The sequence below is a fragment of the Schistocerca piceifrons genome, chromosome 9, assembly GCF_021461385.2.
Source record: "Schistocerca piceifrons isolate TAMUIC-IGC-003096 chromosome 9, iqSchPice1.1, whole genome shotgun sequence".
Taxonomy (NCBI): Eukaryota; Metazoa; Arthropoda; class Insecta; order Orthoptera; family Acrididae; genus Schistocerca; species Schistocerca piceifrons.
This window is the reverse complement of record NC_060146.1, coordinates 139,208,931-139,225,180: the sequence shown is the minus strand read 5'-3', so window position 1 is coordinate 139,225,180 and position 16,250 is coordinate 139,208,931. Positions and strand designations below refer to the sequence as shown.

At 39.2% G+C, this 16,250-nt stretch overlaps 1 protein-coding gene across 1 annotated transcript; it reads left to right on the top strand.

Moving 5' to 3' along the window:
- The first annotated feature begins 2,635 nt into the window (after positions 1-2,635).
- On the top strand, positions 2,636-16,002 carry LOC124717332. Its single transcript, XM_047244165.1, has 2 exons — positions 2,636-2,906; positions 15,790-16,002. Exons 1-2 carry the CDS (start codon positions 2,642-2,644, stop codon positions 15,939-15,941), a joined length of 417 nt encoding a protein of 138 aa, XP_047100121.1. The 5' UTR covers positions 2,636-2,641; the 3' UTR covers positions 15,942-16,002.
- The last annotated feature ends 248 nt before the right edge of the window (positions 16,003-16,250 follow it).

The window sequence follows — 16,250 nt, the reverse complement described above, 5'->3', positions numbered from 1 at the left end:
CACTTTAACATCCTTTTGATTTAAGTGAAAATCAAAAATTAAAATTTTGTGCTAAATGTCACTGGATCAGGTGCTGAATTCATTGCATGTAGGCCTATCGTGCTGTGTACTAGAAAATAAAATTGTGGCACTGGCAAGTTCCTATATGGTGTCCACTGGACAACAAGTTAAAATGTAAACAAATAAAAATAAAATAAAAAAATTCAACAGGTAGATAAAATAATGAAGCAGCTCAGTTCTGTGTGTTGTGCCCTTAGAAGCATCTCTCATTGTATATGAATGCATGATTCCACAATGATACATGCTGATGAAATTCTCTCAGGCTTCTATCCACCTAGTTTAAAAATCAGAAGCTTTCAACTGAGCTCTTCTTGGCTACTGTCCAATCAGCACTTGACAATGCCTGAGGAGAATCCAGTCAAAGCCTGTGAATTTTAAATCATTTGATGCAGTTGGAAGCCAGACAGAATTTTATCAGCTCTCATGTACCGACCTAAAGACAAAAATGTTTGCTTGTGCCAGATATTTTCACTTCCTGTTGTCTTACATAATTATCTTCTGGGGTAGTGCTCCTGAAGTAAATAAAGTGAAACAATGGAAAGTCCAGTTTGGAATATCAACAATTATGAAAAGGGTAGATTGCTACTCTCTGTAAAGATGACATGCTAAGTTGCAGACAGGCATGGTGAAAAGATTGTTACACACTGAGCCTTCAGCTAAAGCCTTCCTCAGAAAAGAAGAGAAAACAGGCACACATTCAAACAAGCAGGCATAACTCACGTACAGATAACCACTATCTCCAGTTGCTCTGGCCAGAACAACTAGAGACAATGGTCATGTGCGCATGAGGTGTGCCCTCTTGCATGAATGTGTGTGTGTTTCCTTTCTTTTTTTTCTCTCTGAAGAAGGCTTTGGCCAAAAGGTCATTGTGTAACAGTCTTTTCCTTGTCCCTTACTTCAACTCAGCATATCGTCTTTTATAGTGAGTACTCTATCTATCCTTTTCATAATTGTCAATAAAGTAAATGAAGTGTTTGTTCAGCAGAAGTGAGCATGAAAAACATAGCACAAAGTAGATAACTGTGCAGGTCACGGAAACTGTTTTAAGGATCTTGGAATTCTTTGACTCATTTCCCAAGACATTAACTTGTTAATGATGTTTGTTGCTGATACTAAAAACCAATTTCAAATGAACATTGATATTCACAGTTGTAATAAAAGATACAAAAATGATTTTCATGTAGGCTTGGCTTTTTTGTCTAGGAACCAGAATAAAGTTACATAGTCTGATGGACAGATATTTGATGAGTTCCCTTTTTATGTAAAGAAATTGGGAATCCCTACCAGAAGAAAAGAAAAAAAAAAAGTATACCTCATTAGCCCCTCTTTCTACATTTTATCTGCATACCTAGGTTCTGGGACTGACAAGTTCTGTTAGCTATGTGGCAAAGTAGAAATGTTTATAATAAATCTGTATGACAGATAGTAATGTACCAATGAGAATAACTAATTGTTGAAAATATAAGTAATTGGGCAAATAAAAAATCTATTCGCCAAGCAGTGGCAGGAGGACACACATGTAAAAATGTTTTGCAGTTTGCAAACTTTCAGAGCCAGTGGCTCCTTCTTCTGCCAGAAGGGCTGAACAGGGAATGAAGAGGGGTGAAGCAAAAGGACTGGTGAGTTTTAGGAAAAGGGGTGAAGTTTGGAAAAGTCACTCAGAACCCCATGTCAGGGGAGACTTACTTAACAGATGGGATGAGAAGGAAAGACTGATTGTTTGGTATCAGCATTTCTTCCCAGTAACTATTCTTTCCTTCACTCCCTTTTAGTTTTCTACATCTTTCATTTTCTGACACATCTATTTTTAGTTGTACCCCTCCCACCTCTATCACATACAAAGCACTTAGCTTTCTGCTATTATTAACTCATGCACAATGTTTTAACAGTAATATCTGTCTTTAATATTATTGCATATTATCCTGTCTTCCACCTTTAAGCTCTCAGGTATTCAAATATTGACTGATGGAGTCTCCAACAATCAGTCTTTCCTACTCAACCCATCCAGTAAGCCTCCCCTAATCCAGGGTTCTGGGCAACTTTTCCAAACTCTAACCTTTCCCTAAACCTCACCAGTATTTTTCCTTCACCTCTCTCCCTTCCCCTTCAATGCTTCTGCCAGAAGAAGGAGCCACTGGCTCCAAAAGCTTGTAGACTCTAATACCTTTTTATAAGTGTATTCTTCTGCTGCCACTTGGGTAGAAGTTTTTTATTTATCCAGTTACTTCTAGATAGTAACATAGTGTAAAAAGGAGTCAGTATTTACAGATAAAAATATATTTTCTTTGAAACATAGAATTGCAATCAGGTAAATATTAAGCTACTAATAGCATATAAACAGCAGCTGTGCAGTAAGCAGCCAACAGCATGATGCAGCTTTTTTTTAAAGTAGTAGCTTTGATACTAATTTACTGAATTTAGATGGGTTAAGTGTGGACAGCATTAGGCAACAGACAGTTTATAGTTAATATGGCATACCGGTCCACTTTCTATGATGTCCTCATCTTTGACTGACATATTATTTGACTCATTCTACATCTCTGAAGGTTCTCTTTCTTGATGGGATCTTCTTAACACATACATGAATGAGTTAATTGACACCTGTTGTACTATGACTGCCCATTCCTTGCTATGCTTGCAGATGTTCCTCAGACATGTGTGCCTAGTTCTGTCAGTTGCCTGCCTCGCTCTGGCCGATGACAAGTTTGGCCATCATCATCCACATGGTGGCATTGTGCAGTGCCTGCCAAATATGTGTGATGAGCCCTGCCCCACTTTACCATCCTACTGTCCCTCAGGAGTCATCAAGAACTGTGGCTGTTGTGATGTATGCTGGATATACTTGAGTGAGTACTGTAGTCTTTTATTATCTACAGGGGTATTTTTTTTTCAATCTAGAGGGACAGTGTTTTCAGAATACAGTAAAAAGACCTATATTTTGTTTTATGTCTAGAATATCCTGCAGAGACATAATCAAAAATAATGGTAATTTGGCAGATGTTTCACAGTACATACATATTCATTGATTTCTTTGACATTACCAATACCGTATTTTTCTGAAAAGTAGAGAGCAAAACATGAATATAACACTAGGACCAAAAGCATCTTCTGCAAAGAATTCAACAGCTTAGAATTAGTACACAAAGGAGAGAAGTACAAGAATACATGTACTGGGTGTTGCAGGATGAATGGTCAGTATTCAGGGCTATTGCAGGAATGATTATTTGAAGTAGAAAAGTATAAGAAACATGCATACCTTAAGAACACAGAGCATTTTTTCATCTTTGATACTGTGAAACAAACCTCTTCTACAGCAAGTTCTCTGCTTTCCATATTTTGAGAGTAGGTAGTATCAACCAAAACAAGAAAAAATTGTCTAACGTACATGGGCTCTATAATGTGACCAGTTGTTCAGTAGAACAGATATATTTCACAATAGTGAAGATGAACAAGTGCTCATAGCTCTTAGAACCCATATTTGCTGTTTATTTTTTTCTTGTTTTGGTCCATACTACCAGCCCCCAAAATATGGAAATCACAGAGCTTGAAGTAGAAGGGATTTGTTTTGCAGCATTGAAGTTGCAGTAGTGCCTATTGTATTAAGGTATGTGTTTTAGAGACCATGTTTACAAGACTTTTTTGTGTCATGTCCCTGACTATTGACCTTTCCTCCTGGGACATCCTATGTATTTAACAACGTGCTAATTAGAGCAAATTAAATGTCATATGAGGAAGGTGATGGAGTTCAAGACTGAATTAAAGAATTTTTTTGGCAACTCCTTCTAGTTTGATGAAGTATATCATCAAAGAAACTCTTAATTTTTTAGGATATTTTTAGTTAATATTAGATCTGTACTGTATCTTTTATTTTTGTATTTTTTTACTTAACCACAGTCATATTTCAATGTGCTATTACTGGTTTCAGCCAGTTAGATGGGGTCTCTGGATTGTCAGAAAATAAAAAGGATATACAAATAATCATCTTATAATATATAAAATGTACCAAGTAATTAGCTACATAAAGATACAAAAAGAAAAAGATAGAAAAAGAAAAACATTTTACCCAAAGGGACATGCTGCCAGCTGCAAGATTTTATCCTTTTCTATAGTAGATAATTACTCGGATAGATTTTATGGAGTATACAATGATCCCTTGTATTCCTTTTTTATCTACTGACAGTCTGAAGATACCCACTCATTGGTTGAGACAGGTAATGGCATTGTGAAATGCTCATGTGACCAGAAAAGAAGAAGAAAACAATAACATCCCACCATGTATTGGGCTTAAAATGTACATGCTTTACTATTGTCCACATTTTTGAGAGAAAAATGTTTGTAATAACATAGGACATTAATGATTTTATACTTAGAAACAGATATCAAATGCCAAGGTTGTTGAAGGGAAATGTCTCCACAGGATGTTCTATAGCCAACAGCATTTACAATTCTTAAAACATTGTCCCATATTGTGAACATACTATCTCTATAAGTTTAGTGCACTCAGAAACTGAGTCCATAGCTCATTAGTAAATAAGAGTATGCAGAAAAAAAACAGTGTCTTCATTTTTAAATTGCGTACAATAGTAATCATACATACAAAAAATGGATGCTACAAATTATGGGCCATGACTACATTCTGAAAAAAAACACACTTATATACTTTTGTTTATTTATTGCAAATTAACAAATATCACAGACAAATGTATCATTTTATTATATTTCATAGAATATAATTAACTTTATAAAATTACACTTGCAGTAAAATTTGCCTTCCAGGGATTACTTTATCAGAAAAAAAAAAATGTTTAGACACTTATTGTACAGTAACAGGGATTTTGAGGAAAAATGGACCATATTTACATTGTAGACTTTCACTGCATAAACTTTTGGGGCAAATCTATCAAATTGACAGCATACCCAAACATTTACCTAACCACAGCTTCTCCTTCTTTACCTGCACTTGAGTTGCCCTTCTGCTCATCTTGATCTTCAGGTCTGTGTCACTTGTCTTCTTCATCAGGTCTATAATCGTATAATAGGTTCAGCTAGGAGGTATGATACACAGGGAGTATGTAAGGGAGCTATTTATTAAGGCTTTTCTTAGCTTTGCATCTGTGATTTTTCCTCCTGCATAGAACACCACAGGTTCTGGCATGCCAGAGAGAATTGCTCTCCTTCCATCTCGCAATGTACACATTTTTCTAATCTTCAGTGTCCCCTGCACATTATTTGAATTTCATTAACACTGGCTGTTTGCAGTGTGCAGCTATAGTAGTTAATGTCCCTCAGTAGCCTTCTTTCTGTGACTGATAAACTAGTTAATACACTCAGCATATGACACAAAGTCAGCAATCTCACCACCTTAAATTTTTATTCTTCACTTTTGACAATAAATGCCATCCAGCAATATGAAAATAAATATCTTTCATGAAACACACCAGCTATATATCAGCGAAATCCACTTGAATTTGTAGAAAACTGTGACTTGTTCCCATAAACTGCTGCCCTATTCTATTTGCCTCTTTGCTGTAGTGATGTGCACCTGAGAAGGCAAGGGATTGGGCAATGCACAATGGTGAGGAAAAGTGTAACACATGATGATCTAGGCAATAATATCATTCTGCCTCTTCTGCCTGTAGCATGCACATGGGGGCACATGTAGGAAATTTACAAGGGCACCATACAAACTTTTCCTCACCAATTTCATTCATATTGACAGCATCCTCAAGGAGTCTGCAGGTGAGTAAGTCAGGGCTTGGTTTTATAAAAGTGAGTGTCCTGGATTGAATCTCACTGCTTTCAGTTTTTTTTTTTTTTTTTTTTTCATTACCAGGTAACTTCAATATGACCATGCAAATTATCAATATTCCTTCATTCATTTATTATTTTCATAAACTTTATCCTGAAAAAAGGAAATTGGAAATAAAATAAGGGTACATGACAACTTTCAGGATAGTCTTTTTACTTGTATTATTGTATCTACATTTATGACAAGTATAATGTGGGACCTACAGAGCAGGGCAAGAATCAGGAAGACACTGATCGTACAAACATGGAAAACAATAATTATAGTCATGTATATCACATGTAATGACTGGCAAATTTTTGCATGTGCTTCATTTTTCAAAGTGTCTGTTGCAAAACAAACTTGATTTTCATTCATAAATAGTTGTCAGTCATCACACAACTTCATGGCATACCCCTGATATCAAACCATGTACCAGATGCTGGTGCAGATAGCTCACAAAAAGCAGTAGTGCCAGCAGCAAGATTTGATCCACAGACCTCACACTTATCAAACCAAGCTCTTACTCACTCATCTGTGGGATCCTTACATACTGATGATCATAGAAAGTGTATAAGCACATCTAAAATTTTCAAACTCGATTTTCTTGAAAATAGTGGAAAGCTGTGTCTTACTGTCTACATACATTGAAGTCCCTGTCATGCCCTACACACACCCTTTTAGTATGATTCAAATTACTGAGGTTAGGTTTGTACAATCCCCTCATCAGCATTGATTTTCATGTTAGTTTGAGTGTAGTGAGGGTACTTAGCCACTACAGTGTTAATTATTGATGGCATAAAGCAAACACAAGAAGTATTATGTTAAGAACTGATAGCATTAGTTTTCTGACTTCATAAATTCTGCTAGGCAGAATCAGAAGCAGTCACAGTGACCCATTGCAGCACTCCTCTCTATTTTCCCAGTTAGCATGCTAAGCAGTGGCTGGAGTGTGAGTCATGGGACACAGCCAGAGAAAACACCGGCAATGTTGCAAAGCATTCTCCTTCCCTCTCTTCAGAGGATGCAGCATGAAGCCACCTTCTTACATGCAATCCACTGTAACAAGATAACATCCTAATATAGCAATTTTTAAATTCCTCTTTAATCCTCGGCAACTGCCAGAAAAATGTTACAATAGCCATCATGCGATTATTCAATTGTGAGGAAAATTATGCATGACCAAATTTTGTCTGTCCCTCTCATAAAATATAAACACTGATGACTCCTCACTCCCAAAGTCATGAATTCCAGTCCACATATGTAATTGTCTGTAGAATTTCAATTTCATACATATGCTCATCTGCAGTAGTGGATTTACCTTGGTGACATGTCAGTATAAATTAACATCTTTAATAAATTGAGACTGAAAAAGAAATAAATCTGGAGAAGCTTAATTCTCTGCATTTCTGGGTCTCACTTTTGTTACCCACCCCTTCTGCACACACTGATTATGAGAGTATGCATTTTTTAAACATGGAACTATTAAAATCTTAATTAAAACATCTGTAACCTCATTCCTTAATCAGCTGCAATTTGCTATTCAAATATTCTGTGTGTGTGTGTGTGTGTGTGTGTGTGTGTGTGTGTGTGTGTGTGTGTGTGTGTGTGTGTGTTTCATCTGTTTTCCATGAATGCCTTGTTGTGTTACTTAAAATCCATCTTGTTTGCAAATTTTTTATTCATATGACTGGTTTCGGTTCATTCAGAACCATCTTCAGATCTGATATTTCAGTTACAGGAGTAACCTGTCCAAATCCATCAACTTTCACATGCACGTTTTTTTTTTTATGTGATGTAGCCGTTGGGACAGTGGCACGACATTTAACAGTGCCGCCATGACAGTATGCGCAAACAGTGATAGAGGCGCTCCGCAACTCGGCTGAGCACGGGAGCGCCACCTAGCTACGAACGGTGCCGGCCGCATGTCACGGCACGGCAGTCGAATAAGAGATACTGAGTTGTTATCATGTAACGAGCTATTGTTTCTAAGTGAGTGTGTTTGAATATCCACGCAATTATTGGTGATCGTGATGAACTACTCTGTTTCCACATTGATGAGGAAGAATGTCGTGCAGTCGAGGGTTTTCCACTTACAGGTTTGCAGGTCATGTCAGCTACTGCGCGGGACCTGGTCCTGTGTCAGGTGATCGGTTTTGTTCAACGGGGTTGGCTGGACAGGACCAAGGGCCGGGCATTGGATCCCCTTCGCAACTATCATGCCTTGTGCCTTTGTCTGTCTGTTTGTGATGGTGTTGTTCTTCTGGCCATGGATGGCGCATCTCCATGGGTCGTGGTGCCCACCTCTCTTCACAAAGATGTTCTCAAACTGTTCCATGAAGGCCATTGGGGTATTTCTCGGACTAAGTCCCTGGCCTGCAGGCACGTTTATTGGCCCGGTATTGATTAGGACATCACCCACATGGTTGCTGCGTGTGGTCAGTGTGCTCAACAACAGACTGCACCTCGTACTATGCCCTCTCTGTGGCCTGATCCGGTGCAACCCTGGGAATGGGTGCACGCTGACTTTGCTGGCCCCTTCCTCGGTACTTATTGGCTACTGTTGATCGACGCCTTCTCAAAGTTTCTGTTTCTTGTTCGATGTCCGTTGCCCACCACTGCGGCAACGACGCTGGCTTTGTTCAAAATCTTTGCGCTAGAAGGTCTTCCATCCACAATCGTCACGGACAATGGCCCTCAGTTCTCTTCGCAGGCCTTCCATGATTTTTGTACTGGACAAGGGATTCATCATGTTACAGCACCGCCCTTCCATCCGCAATCAAATGGGGAGCTTGAGCGCCTTGTCCGCAGTTTCAAAAGCTAGATGAAAAAATTCCTTAGTGATTTTTCCACAGATGACACTCCGCTGCAGTTTCTGAGTTCTTATCGCTTCACGCCTCTGGGTGATCACAGTCCTGCTGAACTCTTGCATGGCCGCCAACCGTGCACTCTACTGCACCTGCTTCACCCTGTCAGGCCCTGTGCTGTGTCCCCTAGTGTGGGAAAATACTCGGTGGGTGCTGACATGTGGGCACGAGGGTATGGATCTTGCCCTAAATGGATTCCAGGGGTGGTACAGGCTCTTTGTGGCCGCCGGCTTTGTGAAATACGTATGGACGACGGCATGGTTGTTCGCCATTATGCCCAGATGCGCCCACAAGTGGTGGCAACGCCAGTGTCACCGCCCCTTCCTTCGTCTCCACCAGCCCGAGCAGCCAGTCCTGTCGCTGCTGCCGATCTGCCGTACGTGTTGATGCAGCCGATGTTGCTACCGCTTCTGAGTACGCCGGAACTGGCCCCAGTCGCGACGCCGCCTTCTCCGGGACCCATCTCACTGGAGCACACCCCCAGGTCCACGAAACCTATGGATGCTGCTCCGGAGTTTTCACCCATCATCTCGTCCAGGAGGCATGTTCCACGCACGAGCTCCCGTCCTGGACGTTTTCGACCATACTCTCGTGTCTCGCCGTGGGATCTTCTTGGGGCCTTACAAGAGACCATGGATGTCTCCGCACTGTCCATGTCTCCAAGGAAGTGAGTGTTTTTTTTTCAAGGGGGGAAAAGTGTTGTGACAGTGCCATGACATTTAACAGTGCTGCCATGACAGTACGCGCAAACAGTGATAGAGGCGCTCCGCAACTCGGCTGAGCACGGGAGCGCCACCTAGCTATGAACAGCACCGGCTGCATGTCACAGCACGGCAGTCAAATAAGAGATACTGAGTTGTTATCATGTAACGAGCTATTGTTTCTAAGTGAGTGTGTTTGAATATCTACGCAATTATTGGTGATTAAAGGTTATATCACTTTTTGGCAATGAGGATGGGATATTTTCACTGCATTGTGGATTTGTGTGTTCATGATGGGGCAGACATGGAACAGCTTATGCAAGCGCTCATTGAACAACAAACACAGGTGACGGCTGCTACTCAGGCGTTGTCGACGTTGCTTACTCATCGTCTGTCTTCCTCTTCTCCGCCTCCATTCCCTCCTTACAACGTGGCCGCTGAAGATTGGGAGGATTATGAGAAGTGTTTGTGGCAACACTTCTTGGCTTTCGGCGTTGTCGACACTCCTATGTGTAAGTCGTTATTTCTATCTTGGATTTCCCCATGGATCTATCAGCTCCTATGTCAGTTAGCCCCTCTGCGGGAACCTGCCTCTCTGTCCTTCCAAGAAATGTGTGACTTATTGTCTAACTATTACCGAAAAAACACCCACGTCTTTGCCGCCCGTGTGGCGTTCTACCGGTGTCGGAAACAGCCCCATCAATCTTACCGGGCTTGGGCGGCGGAACTGGATTTGGACAGGTTACTCCTGTAACTGAAATATCAGATCTGAAGATGGTTCTGAATGAACCAAAACCGGTCATATGAATAAAAAATTTGCAATCAAAATGGATTTTAAGTAACATTATAAAATCACTGATTGCTGTTATCCCATAAGACATTATGTCTGTGTTTGCAAATGCCTTGTTAGCTGAAAGCTAACTTTCTGACAATCTTTTTCTTGTGCCTATCTGCGACTCAGCATGGTGAGTAGCAACTATTCTTTTCATAACATTGTTACATTCCATACTGGATTTTCCACTGTTTGATGTTAACTTACTACTTGGTATGCTCAGATATGTTATACATTTTTTATATTTACTAATTCACCATTTCTTAAATTGTGTTCTGTGGAACCCGGGGATTTTGTGAGGATCACTCAGGAGTGCTGCAAAACTTACATGCTTTTTCTTGTAAGATTTGAGAAAATAAATTGCAATCAAGCAATAACAGTTAACAAGTTTACAAAATTAAAAAAATTCAATGACAACAAACCCTGCTTCCTCTTACTAATTTGGATAGTTGATATGAATGCAACACTGACTGTAAATAAAGCTGTAATTATTAGAAACCCTTGTAAATGTCGAACTCAGCCATCTGGTACCAACAGCGCAAGGTGTGATTGTAGCAGGCCATTCAGACTAAGCCCATTTTCCAGATGAACAGCAGATTAAAAATTAAAATAAACTATGAATTAGAAACCCAGTTATTGTCGATGCATGATCACAGCAGCAGAAGAAAATGAAGCCAGTATCTCTTTCATCACAGGAAGAAATATTTTAATTGATGTTGGTAGTGGATTTCTGTTGAAGCTTAAAAGGTCAATATGCCCAACTTTTGCAAGAGTCCGTGTTAGTACTTTTACAATTTACAGATTAAGTGTTGAGAGAACATACATACCAAAACAGACTTGATGCCAAACCTGTCATGAGAATTCAACTTTCAACCATAAAGCCTATCATTAGATACATCTGTGAAAATCAAAATCAAAACCAACCATCACATTAAAATTTAAAAGTCCTGTTTTTTATAAATTGATGTTACTCTGAGAACATTAGGGCTACTTTTGAAATTACTTTTTGGAGCAAATAAATATTATTTGGAATAAATCCTATTTTTGTTTCAGATAATCCATTTGCAGAATGTTACATTAAAAATATACCATAGAAATGAAGTAAGTACTCCACAACAAAAGTGGACATTACAAAAGGATTCCCCAATGCAATATCACAGTCTGCTATGTTCGACAACAGTAGACATGGTCCATTATAAAGAGTGGCCAAGATAAAAGAGCCCCCACGTTATTCTGAACATGATATGTGAAGTATCTGGGTGTTATTTCTTAACACTAGGGCAGTACTCAAGAGGGATCACATGATGTCAGTTGAGATCAAGCAGCAATTTAGAGATCAACGCTGTGTCAGTAGTGAGTTTGAAGCTTGTTGTGAATACAGTTCTGTGGAATGCCTTTTTCAGTTGAACAAAGAGTGCTTATTGTTGAAACTTTTTTGTGTGTAATTCATTTAATACATTAAATGAAAAGTTCATGATAAAATATTCAGAGACTGCTGCTCCTGCAAGAAGACTCTGCAGAAATTGATCACTAAATTTAGAGCAACAGGTTCAGTCATTAATGCTAAATGTAACCATGTAAAGAAAGTTTGTTCACTGGAAAATATTGAATGTGCTCACAAAACTATGGTAAAAAATCCACAGAAATTGATTAGACATCTATCCTCCCAACTAAGCATTCAATGAATGTCATATCAAAACATGTTGAAACTGTTACATATGTCAGCATACAAAGTAAGCGTGATGCAAGCATTAAAATTACAGTTTACACACAGTGACAACACTATTGAAAATGGTTACTCATGCATGTTGCTGAAGGATTCAAATCTTTACTTAAAATCATACTAAGCATAGTTTCACCTTAATGGGTATGTGAATTCTCAAAATACATGCTACTTGTCAACAGACAATCCCAGGGAACTCTTTGAGGTACCTCTGCATGATTTGAAATTAGGTGTTTGGTGTGCAGTTCAGACCAACAGGTTGTAGGTCAGGATTTCTGTAACAACACTGTGAACTTCGAAGCGTATGTAACAGAATTTAGCAACAATTTATAACACAGCGACTGAGGAAAAATGAAGTATGCATTTTTCCAGCAAGATGAAGCTATGCTGCATGCTTCATGGTTTTCAGTGTCATACGTCCATGAAGCTGTTGGAGAAGAATGTACAATTTCCACAGATTTAGGCCCCATCTGTCTACCTGTGATTTTTATTTCTGGGATAATTTGAAGAGTAAAGTCTACAGTAACAACCCACATTCATTGAAGAGCTGAAAACAAACATTCACAATGTGATTGTTGAAATCACACCAAATGAATTGGCGAGTCTCCAGAAACATGTTGAGACATGCTGAATTGTGCATCAAAGTTTATGGTGAACATTTTCAGTACCTCCTATGAACTACTGATTTACTGAATGTTCAAATGTTGCTGTAATAGCAATTTACTACTCTGTATTCTGTATTTACAATAGATCAGTGAATTGTCTGTATGACATGAGGCCTCTTTTATTTTGGCTACCCTGTATAACTGAACAAAGAGCTCCCATTTGTTAGAAGTACACTGACTGTCAACAGATGGTGAGGAAATACACACCAGGACTTGGTCAATTTTTTCCTGTGGCAGATCTCTTTTTTGGCTGCAAAAAGCAATGCATAACTCAAAAATGACAACAGTGGGCATGGTCCAGATTTTTAGTCAAGCATCCATATACATCTGAATTAAGGAATTCACTGATTCTCTGATGTTGGTTATCTGATTAAGGTCTTCATATATATGACTGTAATTAAACAATCAAAAATGTGGAATGGAATAAACATAATGGAAGACGTCAGATTGTTCTTCAGCACATAGAGGAGGTGTTAAATGGCAGACAAGTACATTTAAAGTACAGGGTAGCACAGTTAAAAGTAGCCTGCCTCCCCTTTGCATGCAAATGCAATATTTCGACTTCTGAAATAAACAGCTACAACAATTGACAGCAATAATCAACTGTTAGCATTCTTCTCTCAGCATTTCAGTTTATTTAATCAGTGACATTGGATGTTCCTCCTCACGGTCTGCAAAATAACTTTCTCAATAGAAGAAAAAATTGAAAGTGTGGAAGTGTACGTTAAAACAGGTTTGATTAAGGAAACTCATGAAATTTTTGGGGTCAGCTGTCTGGATAGATGGCTGCCAGCAGACAGAGCTATACAGAGTCTGTATACAAATTGGTGCACATATAGATCTCTGCAAAATGTAAAACAACAAAGAATTCCTTCAGTTTATACACCAGAAGTTATTGTAGGCATTTGCTGGAGAATTATTCAGAGTCCAAAGAAGTCTACACATTACTTTGCCCAAGAGGCACATGAGAGTAGGAAGAGTTGCCAGCAGATACAGAAAAGTCTTAATTTAAAGCCATATCATGTGATGATTGTGCAGCAATTGTGGGAGAATGATATTCAGGAATATGTAGATCACTGCACATGGCTTTTGAATAACATCAGTGTTATTTTGTTAGACCCTTTCCATTACATCATGAGGGATGAAGCATGGTTTCATCTTTCCAGTCATGTGAATTGACAGGACACAAGATACTGGGCAATGGAGAACCCTAATATTGTGCGTCAGCAGCCACTCCATGATGAAAAAATTGGCACTTGGTGTGGTGTTTGTTGCATATATGGAAACTGTAGATACATTTTGTGCCCAACTAACTGAATATGAAAGACAATACTGCTTCTCCTAGCAAGATGGTGCAACATACCACATGTCTAAGATATCCCTGGAACAAGTCCATGATGTCTTCTCTGAGGAACAAACTGACAGCAGAATTTATGGCCACCACATTTGCCAGATCTAACATGTGATTTTTTTTCCCTTTAAGAGCAAGGTGTCTGTAACAAATCCACACACAATACAAGAACTGAAAGACAACATCAGCCATGAAGTTGCCACCATCGATATCCAAACTTTATGCAGGGAGTATCTGAATATGCTTAGACATGCACAGTTGTGTACTGATGTTGCAGGTTTCATAATCTCCTAAAAATTTATTTTTCTCTGTATTTTGCATTTTAAATAAATGAGAAGTCCATTTTAGCTCTTAAGTTCTGTAATTTCACTGCATTTTTCTTTATACTTATATGGGCTACTTTTTTCAGTGCCACCCGTTACATTTAAAGTAGGATTAAGCTATGGAAAAAGTCCTTCCTTAGACACACTCATACATACGCATAAGCATGTGTGTACATGCACACACACACACACACACACACACACACACACACACACACACACACACACACACACACACACACACACACACACACTTACTTATAAATACACGGGGAACATTAACAAAACTGACAAACTGCAGAGATGGATCACTGACTAGAAATGGAGGAAAAAAGGGTCCTATGAATATGTGTCTGGAAATACGCTGTTGCCACATTAGATGGTGCCGATGAATGAGAGCCCCTCTGACCACATGCAGTACTGAGTGAGGTGCACCAGAAGTTAGCAGACTAGACAAGCATTTGGGAGGATGACGGTTCAAACCCATGTCCAGTCATCCTGATTTAGGTTTTCTGCAATTTCCTTAAATCTCTTCAGGCAAATGCTGGGATGGTTCCTTTACAAGGGCATGGCTGATTTCCTTCCCCATCCTTCCCTAATCTGATGGGATGATGACCTCACTTTTTTCTCCCTTCCTCCAAATCAGCCAACCACCTGCAGTGTGTTCCTTGTGTGTTGCAGGCTGTGTGACTGACACAGTGTAGCAGAATGGTCTGGTATTCATGTTGGGAACAAACTGAGATAGTGTTTGTGTGTGGTCAAGCAGACAGAAATGATTGAGAGGAAGCACAGCTATACCAAAACAAGGAGCCTCACAGACACCAACCACATCACACAACATTTCAAGTCCTTTTTGGGCACTTTACTTGTAAAGATCTGTCTTGATCACACAAATAATTTGTGTCATTGAGACAGACCTTTACAGATAAAGTGACACAGTACAATCGTGGACTTATTACCAACTTTATGCCTTCAATTGACCCTTTTGGGTGTTTGTGTGCTCATGGATCCTTTGATACAGATGAAGGGAGGCTGTGAACTGTCTGCATGCCAGATTTGGAGACCAGATTCTACAGGATATTAAGAATTTCCCTAGTAGAATCTCCTGACAAGTGCCCCACCTACAAGGTGTACGCCAAAGTTTGATTTTATTAGTTCTGCATGACAACTGCTACAGTTCCTATCACCTGCAATTCCACGGAGGCCACTTTGACCATCTGTTGTGACATGGATGCAATGAAGCTCTGAACTGTGATCTGGGATGATTTGTTGTCATTGCACACACAGTGTCCAATTTTGGACACATGTTCATAGGACCTTTGTTCCTCCATTTCTAGTCAGGAATCCATCCCTGCAGTTTGTCAGTTTCATTAATGTTCATCTTTATGTGACTGTCTGTCACTCAGTGCCTCCTCTAGGTGATGAGTAGTAATCTATTATTACAAATAAATTTACATATATATTTGTCTTTTTTCTGGACAGAGGAGGGAGAAATCTGCCGCAAATTCATTCCTGAAAACACAATGTGTAGTCCAGGCTTGGAGTGTGGTTCTCAAGGTGTGTGTGTGCCGATGGCTGAACAAAATGTGGAAGATGCTGAAGATAGCTCAGACTGCACAGACAGCTCTGAGTAAGACTGTGCACACAAGAAAAGTGATGTTGTACTTGCACTCAACTCCTATAAGATTTAATGCATTTGAGGAAGATGAATCTCGTTGTAATCCTGGAAATAAACAATTAGAAGTACTGCACATCTATTTTGTTCTTTTGTATGTAAAACTAACTTATTCAAGTACAAATTTAGTCACTCCATTTATGGCTACTGAAAATCTTTAGTGTAACTGAAATTTTGTGATTTTCAAGCACAGCTAGATGTTAAGAGCCACTCTGAATTGTTAAGTCATGACATGCAGCTAATAAATTTCCATTCCAGCACTCTCGAT